Raw genomic sequence first — 24741 nt, 5'->3', positions numbered from 1 at the left:
TCCTCTAGACTTTGATTAAAGTAAGGACTCAGGATAAAATATTATAGAGACTTGTGGGAGGGTTCTTTAACTTGGGTAAGTGAGGAACCACTAAGCAACCACAAAGAACACCCTAGCAAATGAACTACTTTTGACCCAGTATGCTTCATTTTCTGTGTTCAACTCCGTTTCGAGCACAATCGAGTGCGCAAGACTTTCAAAGCATACTCCATTGACCATGAGCATGGACGATGTGTTGGGTGCGTGTGCATCTAATGTGCCTCTCTTCAAGCGCTCAGAGTACTTGCACATGTAATGGTGTTCACGCAGACACAACAATCTAGCTGTAAGCAAACGCCATCCGTGGAAAAATGTGGACTGTGCTGACAATTTTGTCATGGACTGTCTGCAAAACAGTGGGAAGGAAAAGCCCTGGTGACACCTAACATCATGGGGGCAAGTTTTGCATGGGCAATATTAACATTCTCTCCAGAAAATGTAAAAATCTAATTGATTGGCATCCTAAAAAAGCTATGTGAGTGTCATCGAAACTAATAAACAATGTCCATCCAAGGAAGTTTACTACAGCTTGCTGACACTGGACAAAAGAGGAACATTGTATATACTTTCTAATCATCATGAAGGTGCTTGCTGCTAGTCACTGTCAAGTACAAATCAGGCTGATTTTAGAAGTCTCAGGTAGATGGAAGTACCTGATATCCAAGCTATGCACAGTTTTAGAGCTCAAAAGGAAGACTGGACAACACATATAGGCCTAGGCTAATTAATCACACAAAAATCCTTTTAATGCACCAGACAATACATTTATAGTGAAGCATTTATGTCCCATCTTATAAGGACACATTCATTCTGTCAGTAATGCACAACATCAACAGGACACAGGTACACTGATGGTGCATCTTTAATCTTTCAGATATTCTATTAAATCTAATCTTCACAGGCTTTCATTTATTCCAATCCCCTCTTGAGCCAAGGATTTCTTGCTTTGTCTCAGCTTTCATATCTAACAGCCTATATTTCATGAGCTGATTCTCAATGCACATAAAAATCTTTAAAAGCATTTAACCTTAATGTACAAAATGCAGCTTCTGTTTGAGCCAGTCACTTATCAGAAGCTCATGGTGACGGCGGATGAGGATGGATTAATGCGCACCCTCATGAGATTGTAACGCACAACTGCCTTCAATAGCCACACTTGTTTTTGTGGTCTGTAAATAACGAACAGACAGGTCTGCAGGCCTGAAAACTGCTTCATGTTTCTTATTCGGCTATTACGTCTTACTGAAAATTCTCCCCACTCCATCAATGTCATGCAATGCGCTGCCGATCTGAAGTGTGCGGGAGTTTTGTATGTAACCAGGATCTACAAGCATGCGTTGGTAATAGACCATCACTTCAATCCAAAAAGACTGCCTGAGCACAGCTGAGAAGTTCTATATCTAGGACAATTTATCAAGGATCAAAGTATAAAAATTAGAGTATCTGATACATTTCTGTGGTAAAATGAATTCCAAATGCAAATTTTAGCAAAATGCTATCCTTTATTACAAGGTTTTGATTGTTATTTAGGTTATTTAGACTGCAAATATTTTGTTTATAGTGATGACCAGTATGACCAATATTTGACTATTTTTAGATGTCTATATCTTGTCCAATTAACAAACTAACATTTTTCCTTCAGTCAGTCTCAACATTGCCAATAATCTTTTTTTTTTTAAAACAGAGTAAATGGTGTATATAGCCACCGCATAGTTTATCCGCATCTATTCCATATTGGATATTTAATGGTTTCTGGCTTTTGTAAGGTTTAGAGTATTATTGTGATCATCTTGCAAATGATTAAATGGGAAGTGATTGATTATTCCAAAGATTTAAACTTGCTGAAGAGCACTTACAAGAGTGTGTTCCTGCTGTGCATGATCGCAGAGCTGTTTGCGTTTGTGTATAAAAATGAGTTAAGTTTATTAATGTTGACATAAATTAATGTTACTTTGAAACGTGCAGTAAATTATTTTTCAGACCACACAAACAAACTCACAAAACAAAATGTAATGTCCAACTAATCATTAAGATGTATTGGTTATTACTCACTACACTTTTATTGTCTATGTTTTTCAAGTTTTCTATATTGGAATCTCTGTTAACATGGACACTTATTTATTTTAAATTTTTTTTCAAATCAGAATATTTAGTTTTAACAGATTTCAAAAAGAATATTTGTCCATCCTTCATCATGTACATTATAATGCTGCGATGCCTAAAAAACCTTGAAGCATACAAACTATTGTTTATTTCTTCCATAACTCGAAAATAATTGCCAGCCTATCAGTATCAGTCAATATTGGTGCATTAGTTGTTATAAAAAATGTATATTGATAACCCTCTTTTTATATAATTGAGTGTTTTATGGATGTCTAACTAATCCAACTACGAAGTAATTACAAAGAACCAGTTCGAAACGACGCTTCATTCACAAAACTGAACATCACCAGTTCAAAGGGCACCAGAAATTAGTCGGTATGACTTAAGAATACGAATACAAATTGGTAATGCAGTTTTTAAAGCTGACTAATAGACCATCAGTCTTACCACAAGTACATCGACATGACAGCCAATCTATTAATTCATCATAGCACTGTCTTTAAATATAATAAATACCACTTTAAAAATCAATTGAAAGTGTATGAACACGAAATGAGATCGATAAGTAACTCCTGGTGACCTGCGAGAAGTCTGAAAGCTCTGGTCGCGGGCTCTAGGTCATGAGTCAGAAAACCACGGCAGGATTAACAGTGGGCATCCATTGTGGGAACAGACAAGCCACCAGCAGAAATCTGTGGGTCGCAACCTGGAGGCTTCACTGAGACAGAGAGGATTACGCTAGACGACCCCTCGTAAATCCTCATGGTGAGGCGGCAGGTGAGGAGGAAGAAAAGGCCTGGGTGTCTTTCCTCTATTTTTCCTGTGTTTCCCAGCAGCCAGACTCCCGCCCTCTCTCCCAGGGTCTGCCTGTGCTCCCAAAGGACCAATTATTACAGCAAGTCCTCCACTGAATCACTCTATCAATTAGGAGGTGGTGAGTACATCATCACATATATTACTGCTGAGGCAGGCCTGGCTGTGGGGGTTAGGAGAGAAAGAGAGGAAGAGATGGATGGATGGACAGCGCACTGATATGCTAGAGTCGGTCGCTGTAATCGGGGCTTCTCGGAGGTGCGGGACAACTCCACTTCCAGCCCTGCGGATGTGTGAACACACTGATGGCTGGCACCACGTTCAGAGCAAGCAAGAGGGTTAAATCAATATTTTCAATCTCTCAGGATCAATCCCACATCTGAACATGAAGAGAAACCTGTTAGCAGTCACCAATATGTGTAAATGAAAAGCCAAACTTCATGACCTTGATGGTCCTCGTTTTTAAGTTCCCCGCCTCGTCTCCAGCAATGCGAATCTGCAACAAGCCCAAACTCAACTGAAATGTTTCAGGTTTCAAGTGAATCGAGCTCCTGTGCAACACCACCTTCTAGTATTGTCCATCACAATATAAAAACATTAGATAAAGTGTTTGACCAAAACACAAATTATTTAATAACCATTTAGCAAAGCTTCTGAAATTGCTTCTGAGTGCATATAATAATCAATAGTTATTTTAGTAAATGTAATTATTTAATCTCAAAACCAACTAGGCCTAAATCTATATCTTTTTTTCTTCCTGTTTGTAAATAAAACAGTGCAGAAATTAATTACAAATGTATATATTAAATTATATTATTTAATTTTATAATATAATAACAGTATGTTCAAATTTTTTTTTCACACACACTTATTGTTTTGCTTAAGAAGACATTGATTTATCAACTGGGATCATATGAATGACCATTGTATCCCTTTTGCGTGGTTTTTGAAGCATACATTTTGAGGCACTTATCTACATTATATATAGAGATGGATTATTTTTGTAAAAATCTTTGAGAAGAAATATAGTCATATACATCTTGGCATGAGGGTGAGTAAAAGATGAGAGTATTTGGAGTATCCTTTTAATTTCTGCACATGTATTAGCAAGAAAAAAAAATATTGAATTGGTTTTGATTAAGATGAAACATTATTGATTGACAATAAACATAATAAACATATTAAAGGTTGATATTATTTTTGCTCAACCATTCAGTCTTGGTTATGCCATCAGAACAGTAATTTTAAGTCTTTTTATCACATTTTGAAGAAAAATGGCGTGCACAATAAGACCAGGCACATTTATTAAAATGTAAAATATGGTTAATTTTGATTTCACGTATCATACTGATTCATCATCCTGTCAGGCTGTGTTATAGTATACTCCTAATAGTATACTACCATACTATTATAACAATGTCTGCAATAAACAGTGTGCAAACTGTCAATGCTAAGAACATACCAAGCCTTTTCAAAATGTGCAGTACGCAACAAAACACACTTCATGGAATATTGTATTCCACAATGCAAAGCGCATTTGACTATACATTTCTAATTTGACAAATGAATCCAAAGTTATTTAAATTTCCTCTTTTTTTAGATCGTACACTAGTATCCCATTACATATAGCCACAATATGTGTTAACCAATGAATGCTGCTTGCAGAACGTCCTGCTTCACTCAGACAAAAGCAGCCAATTGGAGAGGTGAAATATGAGACCAGCCTAAGCACTGGCTGATTCTGCTGGATCCGCTCTTCAACAGTGAAGAAGACGGCTCACATGATCAGCACAAATCTCAGCGGTCATGTCCAAAAAATGCAGTCAAATACGTTGAGCCGGTACAGTCATTCTTCAAAATGGGATCTTTCAATACCTTAATTATTGGTATGATGTTAAACCTAATGGGGATTGAATGAAAAAGAACTAAATGGTGACTGCCATGTAATTGAAAACAAAAATTAGACCATTGGATTTAAGAGAATTTTTGACATTCCAGACTTATTCTTATTCTGGTATCGTTCAGAATCACAGTCCTTTTCTTCCACACTAGATGAAATTGCTAAAAATTGACCACTACATTTTACGTGGTCTTCAACTTCAAAACAAGCTCTTTGTGCAATCAGAGAAGCTGTCAATAGTATCATGTCACACCGTGGTCAACAAACAGCAAATATGAAATGCCTTGGGCGTTTTGCTTTCAGAATTGGCCAGCCAAGCATGAGATAGACTAGACAACCCAAAGCACTTCTTTTCACCCGGCAGGACCGGAGAATGTCTTGACCAGTGGGGACATGCGGCATGAGACCCCAGGGTCATTTAAACAACTCAGAAGGTCAACAAAGGGGCACATCCTAGCCACGAACACTAGAGATGAGCGAAGAAATCTGAAACCTGCATTGAAAAACAGCCAGAGTCAATACAAACAAAATTATGTTCGTTCCCTGACAGATCCATATGTTTACAATGTCTAGGTCCAAAAGAACGAAAAATTCTTTGTTAGCACAAAACAACAAGTGCTGACAAGCCGTAACAAGGCCGTCAAGATTAAGCCTTGTTAAGTGTGACACGACCAGGAGGCGTAAGATAAAGTCCACATCCATCACTCAGACAGAAAACATGGTTAAATAGCCTCTGATCTGACATATTGCAGCTGCTTTTGTGTTTTCGGGATCAAACACATGCGTATTTTTGTCACTACACTGCGAAGCCCCTCTTTCTTATTTTGCAGTCAGACGGATGGCAGTAATATAAATTTTAGGGCACACAATCAATGATAATTCAATATGCTTTGATAGAAACCACTCCAAATATTTTAGCAAAAATAAAAATATCCCACAAGGCACAGAGAAAAAGGAACAGTTTGTTTGCTGGTTTGTAATATCCATTCAGAAAATCAATGCAGGTACACGTTATTCCGGGCGCGGCGTTCGGCAGATTTTTACGCAAATAAAACCCCAGCAAAAAAAGAAGAAAAAAAAAGACTAATCATCATTTTCAAGCAAAGGCCACAAACCGTTTCTTACTCTGTCTACTGTGTGAGAACAACCCTGGTGGAACAACCCTCATTTGCCTGGCATAAAATGTAATCAGAAATATGTTTCTTGCAGGTGTAAAACCACTGCGGCGTGTCAAAGCTACAATTGCGCACAAACAAAAGCAAGGGATTATATTGGAGGTTTGTGTTAGACTAAAGTTCTCCAGACTCCATTCTGAGCGAATGCAGAAAGCAGGGGCCTGAGCGGATCCCAGAATTCCTCATTATCCTCACAGCGGGTAGCTAGGGTGCGCCAGCGGTGCGAGCGCGAAGCGGGCCGCCACTGAGGCAGGTCTGGGAACAGCGCTCTGATAGCCCCACGGGGGAGGCCAGGCTCGCTCATTAGGCCTAAATGATCCACGGCAGCCCTGCAAACCAAGTGCCACTTAGTGCCCGTCGGAGACGCCAGTCCGGCCTTGATGAGATTGCTGAGCACACTGCATATCTATAATAACACGGTGAACAAAAAAGGCCTTACAATGGAGGCGGTAACTCCGGGAAATGGGTCCAGTAAACGTTTGGCCGATAGCGTGGCAGCGAACTCCCTGAAAATGTCTTTCATCCTTCGGTCAGCGTTGAAATGACACAATACGATAAATGTTTGCCACCTTCAAAGCAAGCAGATGCGCTGTGGGAACCGCGACGGTGGCGAAAAACTGATGCCAGCAAGTGCGACTGTGACTAAAAGCAGCTCGTTGCTCCTGAGACAGATGGTCATTTCACATGTAATAATTACAGCAGACTCATGCATTCTCACGTCCCTATCACATTGTGAGATTTACACTGCTTTATGGTAATAATCTGACTGATTATACTAATAAATGTCACGAAAACTTTCCCAACACGCATGTCTGAAATCCAGTGCATGGTGACAGGAAGTAATAGAGATCTTAATCGGCTATTTTGTCTTCTTGTCAAGTAAAAATATCTAAACATCCTTAAAGCAATTGGATAAATTTAACTGTATAAGATATTAAGACTTTAATATATATATATATTTTTTTATTTTTTTTTATTTTTTTTGCTAGAAAACAAAGCAAACAATGTTTATTGCAGTGTTGAATTTACTAGAATCTTCAAGAAAGATTTAATAATAATAATAATTCATTACATTTATATAGCGCTTTTCTCGGCACTCAAAGCGCTTTACATAGAAGGGGGTAATCTCCTTAGAAGGGGGTAGAAGAGACCTTTACATAGAAGGGGGTAATTTATCCAGAAAATGCTGTCATAATCTACTCGCCCTCACGTTGTTCCATAATTTTGCTGCTTCTGCAAAACACAAAGGACGATACTTTGAAGAGTGTTGGTAAACAAACAGTTGGTGACCACTGACTTCCATTGTATGGACAAAAAATAACACATTGATGTTTCTCAAAATGTCTTCTTTTATGTTCCACAGAAGAAAAAAATATAACACTTTAGTTTAGGGTCCAATTCTCACTATTAACTAGTTGCTTATTAGCATGCATATTACAAGGATATTGGCTGCTTATTAGTACTTAGGCCTTATTCTGTATGACCATATTCAAAATCCCTAATCCTACCCAATACCTAAACTTAACAACTACCTTACTAACTATTAATATGCAGTAATTAGTCTGCATCCCTTTACTATCCCTTTAAGATGGTGTACTTCAGTCCAATGAGACTTCAGTGTGGGCGGGGCTACCCAACGCAACGCAACGACCAACCAAATGTTGAGGCCATGGCTGGTTGAGACAATTCATGGCACATGGAAGATATCCATTTTATCGCTTGATGCTGTATGCATTAGAATCTATTTTTTCAACACGACTTTTCAGTTCGAAGTGCAAATGAAGTTCATGAAAAAGAAACTGGAAGAAGTTTCTACATAACACACATTACAGACAGCATTGTGCTGTGGCGCATTATTCCTAACAATTTGACTTAAGGACTCTGCTGCGTGCACAATAACATCCATTAAATGCAATTTCTGGGAACTCAATGTCCCATTGTGCATTTTTTTGCCATATTTCACATCTGGTCATGTGTTCATTTATATAATCCAGAGGGTATGTAATCACACAGGGCGTGCTGAATGGAGGCTCGCAGAGCAGGTGAATTATGTAAGTGCCGCATCTTCGCTTCTTTCTGCTGAAGGGGACCGCCACTTTCTTCCACCTCTTTTCATGCTCCTCTCATCACAAAGCAGCTGTTGTGATGTTTTTCACCGCGGTCACAATTAACCTCTGAGGCTGGGCAGTGAGCCAGCCCCGGCACAACTCAGGGCGCTAGAGAGCCCATCAGGTAAACAGTATGATAAGCTTTGCTGCAAAAATTAGACATTGTTTTGAAGTGAGAGGCAGTTGCTATAGTGACTGTTGCTAATTAACTGCATTCAGCCAGGGGAACAAAGGGCTTAAGGGTACTCAGGACGGCGTCTCTAGCAGAGAGCTATGCGCAGTGAATATGTGCAATCCCGTGGGTCTCTCTGCACCAAAATACCTGCGCCTCTCCTTCTCGTAAGTGCCAGGAGATGCACGGCGGCCGTTTTATCGAGGCTAAAGGCTGCTGGACACCAATTATAGAACTGTGTGAATCTCGATGCCATCAGGTTCTAAGCTGCCCCTAAAACAAAAATAATCATCGAGCCAATCAGGGTGCTTCATCAGCATGGAGGACCTCTCAAAGGAGATCTCATCAGCTCCTGAGGCATTCTGGAGAGTGGCCTGTCAGCCAGTGCATTTCATTAAAGCAATGGTACACAAGAGAGAAGAATCACAGAAACACGAGTCAGAATGTTGTACGGTCACCGTTCATGTTCACCTTTGAATTTTTTTTTTTTTAAATGTGTGAACATGAATACCTTACAGGGTTAAGAAATGTTTACTTGATTATCACTGGATTAACAAAAATATTTCTAAAAAATGAGACTCGTCACTACTAAAAAACATATATATTTTCAAAATCGACTAGTGGGCGTTTTGACTAAACCCTGATACAATTAAGATGGCTTTTTTTTTTTACCAGGGATAGAAATTACATCTAGTCATTAATCACTAGTCATTTGGATGAATAGATAATTGTGACCTGTCCCTACTGGTCTTGTTGTGTTTAACATGGGATAATTGTATTTTTCACCATGCTTGTCCAGAAAAACTTCCTTGGATCAATCACCAGGCACCAGGCAAACCAAGCTTCACCAACTAAGTTTTGCTAGTCAACAGCATGGTTTTGCTGGTCAACCAGACCATCACCCAACCAGCACCAACTAACATAAACCAGTATGATTTTATGTGGGCGGGGTTAAACTGACCTTAACTGGATTCAATACAATTCACAAAAATTCACACTATGAAAGAAAAAAAAAAATATTAAAGGTCATGTTTAACACTTACTTATCACATAATTTTTTTTTATAAAAAAAAAAAAAAAAATATATATATCAACTATTTATTAAACGTTTTTGATTTCACAAATGATGAATTTTGTAAATAGTACTTAAACCATATTTAGAACATTTTAACATTTTAAACAAAAGAACTATGAAAGGCAGTTTTTCTGTGTGCTTCCCTGAAGCTCAAACATTAGAGCAAAAGCGCTTGCAACGCCAAGATGGGTTTGAATCCCAGCTAAATTAACATGCAAGAACAATTAAAAAGGCACGTCATTTGACACAGTGTAAATTTATTCTGATAAAAGTGCAAGTCAAATGCATAAATGTAAATATCCTTACAGGGTAGTTGAGATACTGACATTAAAAAAGTGTTTTAATTTAGGTTCAGCAGCTGCCTTCCTTACCTTCTCCTAGTGTCATGAACTGCTCCAAGACACGAAGGTTAGATCCAAATGCAGCTTTATTAAATAAGGGTAATCCAAATTCGTAAACCAGTAAACAGGCAGTGGTCAAGGCAGGCGGCAATAAAACAGAGTCCAATAAACAGTCCAGGGTCAAAACAGAAAACAAACACGGAATAAACGCTCGGAAATGCAGACTGACAGTACAACAAGACTTCGCAGTGAGTGAATGAATGAACATGGTATAAATAGACAGACTAACAGGATGAGACAGGTGAATACAATCAGTGAATGAGGTACAGGTGAATGTGATCAGTGATGATGAGTCCAGGCAGTGAGTATGGGAATTGTAGTTTGTGAGTGAATAGGAGAGTCTTATGTGGAGTGCCCTCTGGTGGCTCTCAAGGGCACTCCAGCTGGTGATCGTTACATAGCCCCCCCTTTAAGGAGCGGATTCCAGACGTTCCTAAACTGTCCAGGAGGGAGGTGGAGCGGAGGCGGACCCGGGGGCGGGATGGAGGGCCAGGCCCGTGGAGCGGCAGAGGACCTGGATTCTGCAGCAGGATGGGAGGCCAGGGCGGATCAGGCTGTGCAGGTGACCAGGGTGGAGCAGGGTGTGCAGGTGACCAGGGTGGAGCAGGGTGTGCAGGCGACCAGGGCGGCGCAGGCTGGGCAGGCGACCAGGGCGGAGCAGGCTGTGCAGGCGACCAGGGGGGAGACAACCCTTCAGGCGGCCAGGGAGGAGACGAACCTTCAGGCGGCCTGGGCGGAGACTTTCCCTCGGGCGGCCACGGCGGTGAAGACCCCTCGGGCGGCCACGGCGGTGAAGACCCCTCGGGCGGCCACGGCGGTGAAGACCCCTCGGGCGGCCACGGCGGTGAAGACCCCTCGGGCGGCCACGGCGGTGAAGACCCCTCGGGCGGCCACGGCGGAGGAACTGGAACAGACACCAACGGCTCGGGAACTGGAACTGGCACCACCGGAACTGGCACTGGAACTGGTACCACCGGAACTGGCACTGGAACTGGCACCAACGGCTCAGGAACTGGAACTGGCACCACCGGAACTGGCACTGGAACTGGTACCACCGGAACTGGCACTGGAACTGGCACCACCGGAACTGGCACTGGAACTGGCACCACTGGCTCAGGAACAGGAACAGACACAGACACAGACACAGGCTCCGGCTCAGGAACTGGAACAGACAAAGACACTGGCTCCGGCTCTGGATCTGGAACAGACACCGGCTCAGGGAAAGGCATGTCGGCAGCCATCTCTGCTGAGGGTAACTCTGCTGAGGACACTGGCTCGGCGGAGACCATCTTGTCCCGAGACACTGGTTCGGCGGAGACCATCTTGTCCTGAGACACTGGCTCGGCGGTGGCCATCTTGTCCGAAGACACAGGTGTGGAGTCGGCCATCTTGTCTGAAGACACAGGCGTGGAGTCGGCCATCTTGTCCGAAGACACAGGCGTGGAGTCGGCCATCTTGTCCGAAGACACAGGCGTGGAGTCGGCCATCTTGTCCGAAGACACAGGCGTGGAGTCGGCCATCTTGTCCGAAGACGCAGGCGTAGAAAGAGGAAGAGGAACAGATTCAGGCTCAGGCTCAGGCTCAGGATCAGATTCGGTCTCAGCCGGACGAGACACTGGACGGGCGGACGTGACGTGGAACTCTGGCTCGGGCTCGGCAGGACTGTCGTGAAGCTCTGGCTCTGGCTCGGCAGGACTGACGTGAAGCTCTGGCTCTGGCTCGGCAGGACTGACGTGAAGCTCTGGCTCTGGCTCGGCAGGACTGACGTGAAGCTCTGGCTCTGGCTCGGCGCGCTCTGAGCTTGACGGGACCAGCATCAGCGAGGGCTTTGAGCTGGGTAGGACCAGCGGCGAAGAGGACTTTGAGCTGGACAGGACCAGCGATGAAGAGGGCTCTGAACTGGACGGGACCAGCGGTGAAGAGGGCTCTAGCTTGGCGGGCATGTCGCTTGCGGTCTCAGGTGCGGCGGGCATGACGCTCTCAGTCTCAGGTGCGGCGGGCATGACGCTCTCAGTCTCAGGGGCGGCGGGCATGACGCATACTGCCTTGGCTTCGGCAGATTTGGCGTGAAGTGCGGGCTCGGCTGGACTGGCGTGAAGTGCGGGCTCGGCTGGACTGGCGTGAAGTGCGGGCTCGGCTGGACTGGCGTGAAGTGCGGGCTCGGCTGGACTGGCGTGAAGTGCAGACGGTGACATGGCGTGCCACGGAAGGAAGCTCTCCAGACATCTGGAGAGTGCCTCTCTCCAATCCAGACCGGAGAGATCAGGGAGCTCCCTCGGGTCGACCTCCTTAGCCCCCAGCCGGTAACACAACTTAATAGCCTCGTCACCCAGAGAGCAAGAGGTAGCGAGAGGAACAAACCCCCAGGTGTACTGGAACAGATCGAGGCTATTCAGGGCCAAGGCCGCGATCTGTCCAGCGAACTCCCGGCTCATGCTGGGAAGATCAGGCGAGATCCGTACTGCTGGATTTCTGGAGGTCATAGCTGCTGGATCTGGGTGTGGCGAAGTCTTCTGTCATGAACTGCTCCAAGACACGAAGGTTAGATCCAAATGCAGCTTTATTAAATAAGGGTAATCCAAATTCGTAAACCAGTAAACAGGCAGTGGTCAAGGCAGGCGGCAATAAAACAGAGTCCAATAAACAGTCCAGGGTCAAAACAGAAAACAAACACGGAATAAACGCTCGGAAATGCAGACTGACAGTACAACAAGACTTCGCAGTGAGTGAATGAATGAACATGGTATAAATAGACAGACTAACAGGATGAGACAGGTGAATACAATCAGTGAATGAGGTACAGGTGAATGTGATCAGTGATAAGTGATGATGAGTCCAGGCAGTGAGTATGGGAATTGTAGTTTGTGAGTGAATAGGAGAGTCTTATGTGGAGTGCCCTCTGGTGGCTCTCAAGGGCACTCCAGCTGGTGATCGTTACACCTAGGGTCATTCTGACGCGGAATTCATTTTCTTAAATTTTTTATAATTGAGAGTTCATTGGAGTGATCCAAGACCTTAGGACTGTTGTCACACTTGAACTTGGTATACATTAAAAAAGTTTGACTGGATTCAAGGAGTTTATGGGGTTTTAATAAAAAATTTAACAAATCTTTCCCTCGCGGGTCAATTTGACCCCCATTGGAATGATTGGGAAATGGGGATTTTTATTTTTTAATTTTTTTGTCACAAAAAAAAGAACAAACACACATATAAATGAAGGCATGAGACTCCAGAACATCCTCAATGCAGAACACACTCACATGCATACACACACACACCTAGGAATTCCCATTTATATTGATGGGTTTTTATCCGATTTTCAATCAGTTCAGTTTTAAAATATCAATCAGTCACAATGCAGACTGCACACAGATATGGTGGATAGATTTGAACACATTTACAATGCAGGGAAGGATTTGTAACATATACGGGAGGAGAGGATGAGGGTTAACCATGAAATGTGTGGGTCAAATTGACCCGCAAATCTCATAATTGTAATATAAATTTCATATGTATAATGAATTTCATCACCCTAAAGGAGAAAAAGTCACAAAACTTCAAGAAAACTTCAAGAAAAAATCTGACTGATCTGCAGATCAGATTGACCGGCAACATAATATAGGCTATGTGTTAAATGCTAGCCTTTTTCTCAAAATGGTGTGTTGGTGGAAAAGCTGTTTGTTTAATGCAATTAGGCATAAATGCAAATAAATGTATTTGCAAACTGCAAAATGTGAATGAAAACGAAAGAACTTCAGCTGGATTTCAAGGGTAGAGCCTGTTATGTCTGTTTTGAATATGGGCCACAATAGACATGCACAACAACCCAAGAGTCAAAATAACCCTGTATAGAGAAACGGCCCATTAACCACATTCAATTCACCAAAAATGCCAATCAAGTCTGTTTCTCTAATTTGTCCCGGAACCCCACTGTCTCTTGTTTTGACAGTTGTAACGGCCCTTGTTAATGGTTGAGTGAGTGAGCGGGTCACAGTTCACGGTGCGATGGCTTTGGCACTAGGACCCAGTGACAGCTGCAGAGCTGAAAGACGAGACTTTACAACGACTCTACGCTCAGAGAGAGGGCAGCCGCAATCTGCTGCCTTCAATGTCCCGCCAAACTTTGTGAAAGCCCGAACACTGCCTTTCAGAGATCCTCACTAAATGCAATGCTCAAAACCTTATAGACAAAAAAAAAAAAAAAAGGTCTACATTGCCAAAACATACACATATGTACCATATCGAATAAAAGACGAATGAAATTTTCTGCAATTTATATTCAAAAGCAACTTATGAAATGCAAATAATGTCAAGCACGCAAAAAAAATGCTCACATTTGGATTAGTTCATTTGTATAGCGCATTCTCCACATCCAGTTGTTTCAGTTTTGCTTTAAATAAATTAGTTTAGGCTTGTCGTTTATAATAAATGTTGTTTATAATGAATGCCACTACAATTTATGTTTGTTTTATACTTTTCATTCCTGTTCTGGGGTCCGTTTTTCATCCCTGAGATGATTTGACAGATACCAGGGTCTCTGGCTCTCTGGCTAACTTGGTTCTTCAAACGTATTTGTAGATTTGATTAAAACATCTGGATTAAGTTCTCTGATATTACTGTGTGTTCTTGTGTTCATTGGAAAGGGCAGATCTATCAATACTTGAAACCATGATTAGCAATTCACAATTGGCTGGTGGCAAGACAGGAACATAATGACATCATATAATTTAAAAAGGAAACAGCCAAGCACAAGACATTTGTAATTGTTTGTTACATGATTCCAAAATATTTCCATTTTTCATGATTCCTAGGATTTGTACAGGCTTTACACTTTTTCAGTGTCAAGTGTAGCCTATTGTTATTAGCAATTCATTACATTTTACGTGTGAAGCGGATAAAGCTCTTTAAGATTCAATAACACACAGTAATGGTACAGTAGACAGCATTTTTACGTTGCATAATTTTTTTCCAAGTTATCTGCATCTCCTGCACTGAATCAAGCCACCTGTATAATAGCTGTCACCGTTCAAATGAATGCATGGTTCATACTAACAGTAGGCTATGTAATGTGTGTAAGCAGGGCTTGACATTAACACTCGCCAACCAGCCAAATGTGGCTGTATTTGAATTTCGGCGTGGGATTGCATGTATTGCGCATAATTTTACTCATTCCCGCAGATTTTGTGCTCACACCCAAAGTGTGCGCACATAAAGCTGCTTCTCAGCACTAAATTGAATTCTTATTGCGCTTAAACAGTCAAATACACACAAAATAATGTCAAAATGGCAGTATTGGCGAGTATTAATGTAAACACAGTCGGTTATTAAGTATATATACAGTATATATCATAAGTGAATGTAAACAGTTGAGAAAGAAAACACATGTGTAACAGTATAATGGATCCGCGTGTCGGGTGTTAAAGTGACAGCAGCCTAATATTCCTGCTGCCAAATTATGAGATAACATTAAAAATATCTATATGGCAGATTTTCCCCATGGTATCAATGTTGAAAATGTGGCCAGTGAAAATGCTGAGTGCCAAGAAACTTTGGAAAACCACTAGCCACAGTGGCTGGTGAGCATAAAAGTCAATGTCAAGCCCTGTGTGTAATATCCAATAAAATTATGATAATTATTCCCTCACGAATAAATCTTTCAATGAGTAAAAATGGCTCTATCTATTATTATAGACTCAATTTAATTGTAAAATTATTATTATGTGTATAATAACATATTTACATTTATATTTTTAAAGTACTAATTTCCCAGGTTCAATATGGTGCTCTTTTAAGAAAGTATCAATGGCTGAGAGAGATTTTCACCTTTAAAAAGATGCAGTCGAATCTTGTTTACATGCTGATATGACAGCAACTCCAGGATAAGCTTCAAAGACCCGAACAATCCTGGATCATGTCAACAGTAAAATCCAGATAACTGAGTAATCCACATACAGAAAATGGGCTCCCTGTTCTGAATATCATTGAATTGAAATTAATTGTTGAGGACTGAAGGGAAGTACACATGTTTATTTTTTAATGTAATAATAAAATGTGACTTATACACACACACACCAATGTGACTTTTTTTCTCTTGACAATGCAGTTTTGACCCTGTGTGACTTACAGTATAGTCAAGTTATTTTCCAGAAAATACAGTACACAGATTTATTCTAAGCATTAATTTCCATGATTGTTAAGTTCTATTTTATAGAACTTGCAAAGTTTTGACCTTTTTGTGAGGCAAAAATATTTTGCATGGATCTGATGACATGAGGTTAAAACACAATAATCTTTTGGCAGGTAACTTGATAAAGCAACAAATGATAACCTTTTCCATGACAAAATATCACGTTTTTTATTAACCAGTGATGTGACATGTTGTCAATCACCTGGTTTCCTGGCCAAAATCTCATTTGGTTCAAAATGCTGCTCTTTACAACTGTACGTCAAACATCAAATATGCTCTGATTTGCTGTGATTGTGTAATGTCACAGAGAGCCTTTACATGCAGTGTGCACAGACAAATTTCTAGTTACTGAAAATGTTATTACTCATGGTGTAAGATGAACTGGCTGAGTGGACGACCATGTCATCCAGACTGTTGCTTTGGCTTATGTGGAATGTAACGTCCCTTTTCTAGAGCCATTAAAGTCAGTTTATTTATACTTATAGGATTTCTGCCTACAGACTTTCTCTATATCCTCAACATGATCCCCACATACACTGTAGCCTCCGATTGCTTTGTTATTCGTCTTTTCTTCAAACAGATCTGTAACAGATTATGAGAACAAGCAAAAATCTCCCAAAGACAACAATCCTGAGGTCTTGCTTTTAAAAGCATCTAGTCAAAACTTTGTTGGCAGGGATTTGTGTACAAATCTAATTCATCTGCAGTATGTGATCATCTACTTGTAATACGTGTAACAATGCGACCCGTGACTGTGTGCTGCTTTCTTGTTGTCTCTGCCTGTGGTCTGGAGGACTGTGAAACATTACTCCTGAGGCTATGATGGACATCGCTGTTGAGTAAACATGAAACCAGACACCCTGAACAGCTGCTAAAGCTGACCTCTAGTCAATCCCTGCACTCTCAGACAGGTCAGCACACCAGCTCTCCACTGCTTACGTGGTCAGGTGATTTTTGTTGATATCATTTCCTGTTGGATCTATAATGACTCACATGCTACTTCCTCTGTACAAATGATGTACAAGAAACTGTAATAGAAAATTCCCCACCGTTTCATTATTCAGCATTGTTTCACTCACTATAAAATTCTCTTCCTGACTGAAAAACTCCTGTTCTTAATCATTATCTTTTTTTTTTCTAGTAAAAATGATACCTATATTTAACAACAATAAGCAGAAGCAAAATTGTTTTTCAAGATTTCTTTTGAAAGAACTGTCTTGAATATGGTACAGCGGTATTTTGCAGTTTCATTAACTTTTTTGAGCAATAACCTTGAAAAAAAAATACATAAACATAAAAATACAAAAACAAAATACACAAGCTACAAATCTGCTAATGCAACTAAACTTTATATAACTTTATATATATATATTTTTTTTTTTTTTTTACTTTATACATCAAAATGTTACAAGTACACTACCATTCAAAAGTCTGGAATTTTTTATCTCCAATTATGCATTATCTGATCAAAAATACAATAAAAACAATAAAATTTTGAAATATTACAATTTAAAATAACTGTTTTCTATTTCAATATATATTTTAAAATGCAATTTATTCCTCAGATGGCAAAGCTAATTATTCAGCAGCCATTTTTCCAGTCTTCAGTGTCACATGATGGTATTCACGGTATTCCAAATATTAAGCAGCAAAAACATTTTTCAACATTGATAATTAGAAATGTATCAAGAAAGGTACCAAATCAGCATATTAGAATAATTTCTGAATGATCATGTGACATTGAAGACTGAAGTAATGATGCTGAAAATTCAGCTTTGATCACAAGGATAATATCATTTTAAAATATATTACATAAGAAACTTTCTTTAAAATTGTAATCATATTTCAAAATATTACAGTTTTTTTCTATATTGTTCATCAGATAAATTAGCAGCTTCTGTAAGCATAAGAGACTTCGGTAACACACTAGTTTAGGGTCCAAATTGCTTATTAGCATGCATATTACTAGGATTTTGGCTGTTTATTAGTACTTATAAAGCACAAATTAATGGCTTACTCTGCATGACCTTATTCTACACCCCTAATCCTACCCAATACCTAAATGTAACAGCTACCCTATTAACTATTAATACGCAGTAATTAGGAGATTATTGAGACAAGAAGTCATAGTTAATAGCTAATAGTGAGAAATTTGGACCGTAATCCAAAGTGTGACCGAGACGTCATTCAAAAACATAAAAAAATCTTAAAGATTCCAAACTTTTAAATGATAGTGTAAAACATTTGTTGTAAAATGTATTGTAATTTAATTACATAATCTGGCTTTAATCTGTTGTTTTTGCATTGACTTAAATAAGATAATAAACAAAACCCTCTTTATATCAGTCTGAGCAGTAGTGAATCTTACACTTGGACTTGGTCATTTAAAGCTGGTCAGCCAAACCTATTTCCTTGCTTTTAACTCTTAACGGAGGGAGTGAATGAAGGTGAGTTTGAAAGCAGAGGGTGTGCAGGGTGGCCCAAAACACTTTTTTTGCAGTGGCAGCTGAGAGGCTTTGCTGCCACTCCTAAACTTTACATTTCATTTGGCCGGAGGGGTCACATGACAGCTGCAAACGAAAGCCCCAAGGGCCTTCTGCTTTCACTTGACACTGACAAGCTGAGAGGGACTCCAACACCGCAGAAAGAAAATATTCCCTCTTTCCATGACATCACCCTGCCAGGAATGGAGGAAAGGGGGAGGACGGCAGGAGAAGGAGGGGGGTGGAGGAGGAGGGGGTGGCACAGCTGGTGACAGCCGCAGTACCATCTGCTCCTGACTAATAGTTCATGCTGCTTTACTTACACTCCCACTACTCAACAACAACCCAACGAATGGGAAGCCTGCTGCAGAGGCCCGCGAAGACTTCAGAGATTCCCGATTGACAATTATTCTCATCTTCTCCACCCTCATGCAATTCCTCAGAGCCTTCAGTTTCACTTCTCACTTCTCCTTCGATCACCTCTGGGGCCAATCCAAGCAGCCTGAGTGTTGAGGCTACATCGTAAGGGATTCGTGGTATTACCTTGTCATGTGACATTTACAGTGTGTCTTAACCAGATGCAAAGTGACAAGTTTCCAGCAACAAGTCATTTCCCTGTCCACAGTAAAAGTCAAATAAATTTCAATGGAAAAAAACGGTGTTTGCAATCCATATTACTCCTATAATGTGAAGTGAAACAGCATATTCAATAAGAAAAAAATCTGGATCTTGAATAGAGCTGAAATGTGAAAAATACGAGGCGACGTCTATTAAAAAAAAAAAGGAAAGTGGTTTCAGAAAACAAAAGGCAAGTTGCATGCAAAACTATGCATGCATCAATAATTTTGCATTATGCATTTCTAATCTAATGATGCATTTTGTCCAAGCCAATTAGTTTTTTGGCCAATTTTGTTTGTAGGGTACAATTTGGCCAATTTTTTTTATATGAATATTGCTATAAAATAATAATATAAAAATTACTATTGTAATATGTCCCTGTAAAAAAAAGAAATAATAATATAATTACTTTTTAAATTAAAATACTAATACTTAAGGATGTCTTAATACATTTTCAAACACTAAACCATTCAACTTTTATTTTGACAGCAGGGAGCTTATCTTTTGTTTACAAGTGCTTCTCATTGTATGGAAGTATGTATCATGCATCCCAACAGATTTTTTCCTTTGGAATGACCTGAATTGTGGCCAACAAGACCAGGAACATGTATCACAAAAGTATGATAATTTTAATTTCCTGTTGATTTAATATACAGCCACTGAGCATGATTTTTGACTGACCATGGCTGGGGAAATTGGAACCAAGTGATCCTAAGTGATCAATGGTTGTGACTGGTTAGGACAAAACCTCAGATGACTATACGCTGATTTCACGCAGCCGTTATTTTGAAATCGAAAGCGAGGCTCCGGTGGGAAGAAAACCGGAAGTGTCGCCTTTAATCACAGGAGAGTCGTGAATGCGATGGCGTATTGTTGTGTTTAATGATGGTGTGTCAATTCTAAAAATGTACATACATTTCTTTCATACTTTAGACCAGGGGTTCTCAAACTTTTTGAGTGTGTGGACCACTATTTGTGATCAAGAATTTTCGCGGACCACCTCATAATACACATAATAAAATATGTCTACACACAGTCCTACCTGAATTAATCTGCACCTCTAAATAGGCTTACTAGCACTAAAACTATAACTGGTCATCACATCACAGGCTTGTTAAAGGAAAGTTTACTGCACACAACGGCTGCCACATATTTAATTTATTTATTTAGGCTACTCAAGCGCCCAGGGCATAATCAGGTTCATTTGAACAACAGGCTTATTTCCATAGCAATGTAGTATGAAATCTATACAGTAATAAGAACACTGGAATATAGTCAACATTTCAAAACCTTTGGCGATTTTAGGGGATTATTATTATTAATCTTCAGAGTTTTACAAGTCCTCAGAAAGTTTGTCCACTTAACAGCACATCTGCAAAACATTTCAGAAACGCGAGATCAAGAAACTAACTGGAAATTAAATAATAACAGGCCTTATTCATTCCATTTATAAACATTTCGTTTCATATAAACTGCCTATGCCTAACTGTGCGTTCACACACCGGACGCGAATAGCGCGTCAAATTCAAAAAGGGATTATGTGAAATTCGCGCCTGCCGCGTCTAGTGATACGCTTGACCACTTTGTATCAATTCGCGCGTCAAGAGCTAAATTGACGCGCGTAAAAACAAAAGTTTGAAGCGAAATTTCGTCCGTTGTGAACGCACCATTAAAGGCTATGCGTGTGATGTGATAATGAGAACATATTTGCCTCTGCCCTTTTCTCTTCAGAGAACCTGTTGCTATCCACCGAACCAATGTTGTGGTTCTAACGGCACTGAACTTGAATGTCACGGCCGAACACCACTAGGCTATTTTAGTAATCACACAATAACTTGACAATTTAATTAAAATGTTATATCAATATAGGCCTACATATTCTTTTTACTTTTCTTTTTTTATGGGAATTTCCTGGTAAAATGAAGGTAAAAAAAATATTATTTTATATTTTATTTAGCCTTTCCACGGACCACCTGCAGTACCCTCACGGACCACTAGTGGTCCGCGGACCACAGTTTGAGAATGGCTGCTTTAGACTATATACAGTGAAATTCATTTATAAATAAAATATATTTTTTATATATAATTCAGAATGTAAAAAAAGAAGCAGGAATGAACTATATATATATCCTATATTGAATATTAACATCCAATAGTGTAAATCGCGGCAGCAGCTTCAGGTTGGTAATCCAAGGCATTGTTGTTTATCTTTACTTCCGGGGTTCTTCCCACCTGAGCCTCACTTTCGATTTCAAAATGGCGGCTGCGTGAAATCAGCGTATTGAAGAGATTTAAAGTGATACTTCACCGATTAGCATTAAGCTTTGTATCAGTAGAAACCCGGTAGTATTTTTGAATGACCGTGCTTCCCTCCCTCATGTCCCCCTGAGATGAGAGATTTCTTTATTGTGTGTCTGGAAAAAAGAGGTGATGCATTTTGTCTCCAATCGTCATTTAGCGTCATCTGAGGCTTTTTTGTCCAGAGGCGAGAGACTACAGCCAGTAGGAGGAGCTCGTTCCGCATGTCTTCAACCCGCCCATAGGGGGATCTCGCGATAAAACGGCGTCTTTTCAGTTTCGAGTCGACTAGTAGCCTAGTTGTGTCATTTCCTCCGATACTGCCCTCTGTAACCGGTAGGCGGGGCTTGGGAAAGGCCTCGTAGGGCAGCGAAGCAAGTGCATTCTGGGAGTTGTTGTCTTTCATCCACATGAGCCAAAAATAAATTTTCTGGCTTTTCTCAGTCTAGAAGGCTCCAACTTCTAAAATAATTTCACATTTCTACTACATAAATGACCCAATTTAAATACACATTCATCTTTCCAGTGGTAAAATATCCCTTTAACACATACAACTGGTAATAGGGCTGAAACAATTAGTCGACATTGTCGACATTAAAAAATTGTCGACAACATATCTTTGTTGTCGAGTAGTCGTTTGATCTCACGTGACCTAATGTAAGGGCCTGCAATATCGCGATTTGACCGCTACGGTGCTGTAGCGCTAGAGTGTAATGCAGCCCTTACAAATGCTATTGCGGTAGAAGAAAACACAGCGCGAATTATAGTGCAAACGAATCCGAACTAGCAAGTTGTGTGAAAGTTGCACAAAACTTCAAACCAAGAATGCTGTCGTGTGCAATACATGCAATGCGGAACTTGCTTTTCACAGGAGCACAACATGCATGTTAAAGCACATAAAGAGGAAACACCCCGGCACAAGACGAGCCGGTGAGAGGTGAATGTTCTCCAGCTGGAGCTAAATAACTAGCAGTAAATCTCTTTATTAGAGAATGCAATACTACTAATAATAGTAATAATATTAACAATAATAATATAATTACAGTAATGTGATGATTTATTTTTGCATAGAATAAAGCTTGATCGAGCTTAGGAGTCAGGGCTGTTTTTATTATTGTAACACTATTAGGTATTACAGTCTTATCACTTGCCTGTATTTTGTTCCATATTCATGACGACTTACAAAATCCAATCCAATATTGGATATTCATGAAGACTTACAAAAGGAGATGTTATGAAGAATATCATGTCAGTTACTTTTTCATACTGTAAATTAAAAGGTGAATGAGAATGTCTCTGTCAGCTCAATTGTCATGCCAATTTTTTAATTTTTTAATTTTATACTTATAATAATTGTTTGCAGTTTGTCTGTAATGCAGCTGATTCATTTTTGTTTTATTTTTTTCTATTGAAAGAGACATAATAATTAACATATCAATCAACATAAAAATTGACATAATTTTTAAACAATGCTTAGAGAGGATTTGTGTGTGATTTGAGTTGGACAGAAATCTGAAAACTTAACGAGAATTTTAGTTAGCTCAAAGTTCATTAAAACAACCATTTCAAAAGCTGAAGTGATTTTCTTTTTTTTATATTATAGTTAGAATATGTATAACTCAGTGTTTTAACTAATTGAAAAAGCTGAATAATCGTTCCAAACTTACTGATTAGTCGGCGAAATAATCGATGATTAGTCGATTAATCGTTCTAATAATCGTTAGATTAATTGATTATCAAAATAATCGTTTGTTGCAGCCCTAACTGGTAAGAACAAGGTGTTATTGTTTGCTAAATTGCTACATTATAATTTGTCAACTGAGCCACACCAAAATCGACAGCAGACATTTTTCTGTCAACTGTTGATTGGTTGCCTGAAGAAACAGAGAGATTGTTTGTGGCCGTATCCTGTATAGTTTGGAAGTAACACTGTGTTCTTACCATACATCTTGCCTTCATCCGAGAGGATAATTTTGCGGCGTCCACAGGGCGGGTAGATGGCCAGTGCCTCCTGGAAGCTCTGCTCTATGTCAGGGCTCCACACCCCCTCAGCATCATTGTCAATGGGCTTGTCTGCTGAGTCGCTCATCCTCTCAATATCCTCGGCAGAGCTTTCACTGCCACTCCAGCTGCTGGGATCAATGGTGGCGGTTGGGACCTCCAAGCCGAAGCCTGGAGCAGACTAGGGTGAATCCTGGAAGAGACAATAAACAAACAGAGTTGTGGTTACTCTCTCCTGCACGGATATCTGCTAGTGAGATTTCAGGTGATGGCATTATTCGCTGGTAGTATCACTTTAAACTCATGCCACTGGTTGAGCCAGAACATGAAAGACCACTCAAACAAAAAGAGGTTTTAAAGACGTTGCACTCTTTGGTGAATTCAATGAATGGCTTACTCATAGTTGTCTAAATATATTAAACTGGACTTTGGTTTAAAGTATTTTAACACTGGGAAAACTCCAGCTTAAACTACATTTCACTTTAAAATGCTATTTTTGTTAAATTGTCAGTCAAAGTGGCAATAAAGGTAGTGCTCACTAAATTACTTTGACTTTTTAGTAGCATTATGACAGCATCAATTTTGAAGACATGCGTCTAAGATTGCTGCAACTTAAATCCAATTGCCTGAGGAAATTAAGTTTCTGACTAGAAGCTTTATCCTTAAACATTTCTTAAAATCACCAGACATTTCCATAAAAAACATCAAATTCATCTGTCAAAAGGAGAACAATCTCAAACTCAGTTGCCCGGTTTCGAGTTGCCTCTCTTTGTCAGCATCCAGGGCAATATTGCCCTCATATTCATATGAATGAATGAAAATTACATAATGACCTACCATCTAACCTGCGCAACATACAATAGTGTGTTTAAAATATTTTTTAAAAACACACAAATCAAGTAGAAAAACAAACATGGCCTTCCAAATATGTAGGCTAGTCATTTGAACACGATTTTATCTAAGTGTCCTTCTTGGCCTTTATTGGTGCCCTAAGCCCTCTCGATCTTCCTCCAAGTCCACAATTTCGTGACGCAATGCCGCTTTGACTGTCGGGTAGAAGTCAGCTGGGTTTAGATGTTGTTGTCCCTTTCTGCAAGGGCCCATTTGTGATGGTGCACTTTTAAAAAAAAAACTATTGAGCAACCATTTTACCACTGTATCGGAAGTATGAGTGAAAACTGGATTTTCAAGAAGAAAAATGTAGGCTAATATTTGATTTTAAACTCTTGGAAAACATGGAACAAATGTTACCCTCCCAAACGATACACCTTTGTACTTTATTTACCTCTAAAGGGTGCATATGCTGTGTCCTCAAGGTACATATTAGTACCTAAATGGTAAATATTAGTACCTTTTTTGAAAGAGTAC

At 39.9% G+C, this 24741-nt stretch overlaps 1 protein-coding gene across 7 annotated transcripts in view; it reads right to left on the bottom strand.

Moving 5' to 3' along the window:
* Nucleotides 1–24741, bottom strand: part of tead1b (TEA domain family member 1b) — an 80868-nt gene that overhangs the window by 32972 nt on the left and 23155 nt on the right. For all 7 annotated transcript variants that reach the window (XM_082162063.1, XM_082162065.1, XM_082162066.1 and 4 more), the window contains exon 3: nt 23314–23566. In XM_082162063.1, the coding sequence (XP_082018189.1) occupies nt 23314–23461 (148 nt within the window). In that variant the 5' untranslated portion in view covers nt 23462–23566. The remainder of the gene's footprint in view (nt 1–23313; nt 23567–24741) is intronic.

Source organism: Leuciscus leuciscus (assembly GCF_965113295.1).
Source record: "Leuciscus leuciscus genome assembly, chromosome: 2".
NCBI lineage: Eukaryota > Metazoa > Chordata > Actinopteri > Cypriniformes > Leuciscidae > Leuciscus > Leuciscus leuciscus.
Note: the sequence above shows the minus strand (reverse complement) of the source record. Positions and strands in the feature narration are given on the sequence as shown.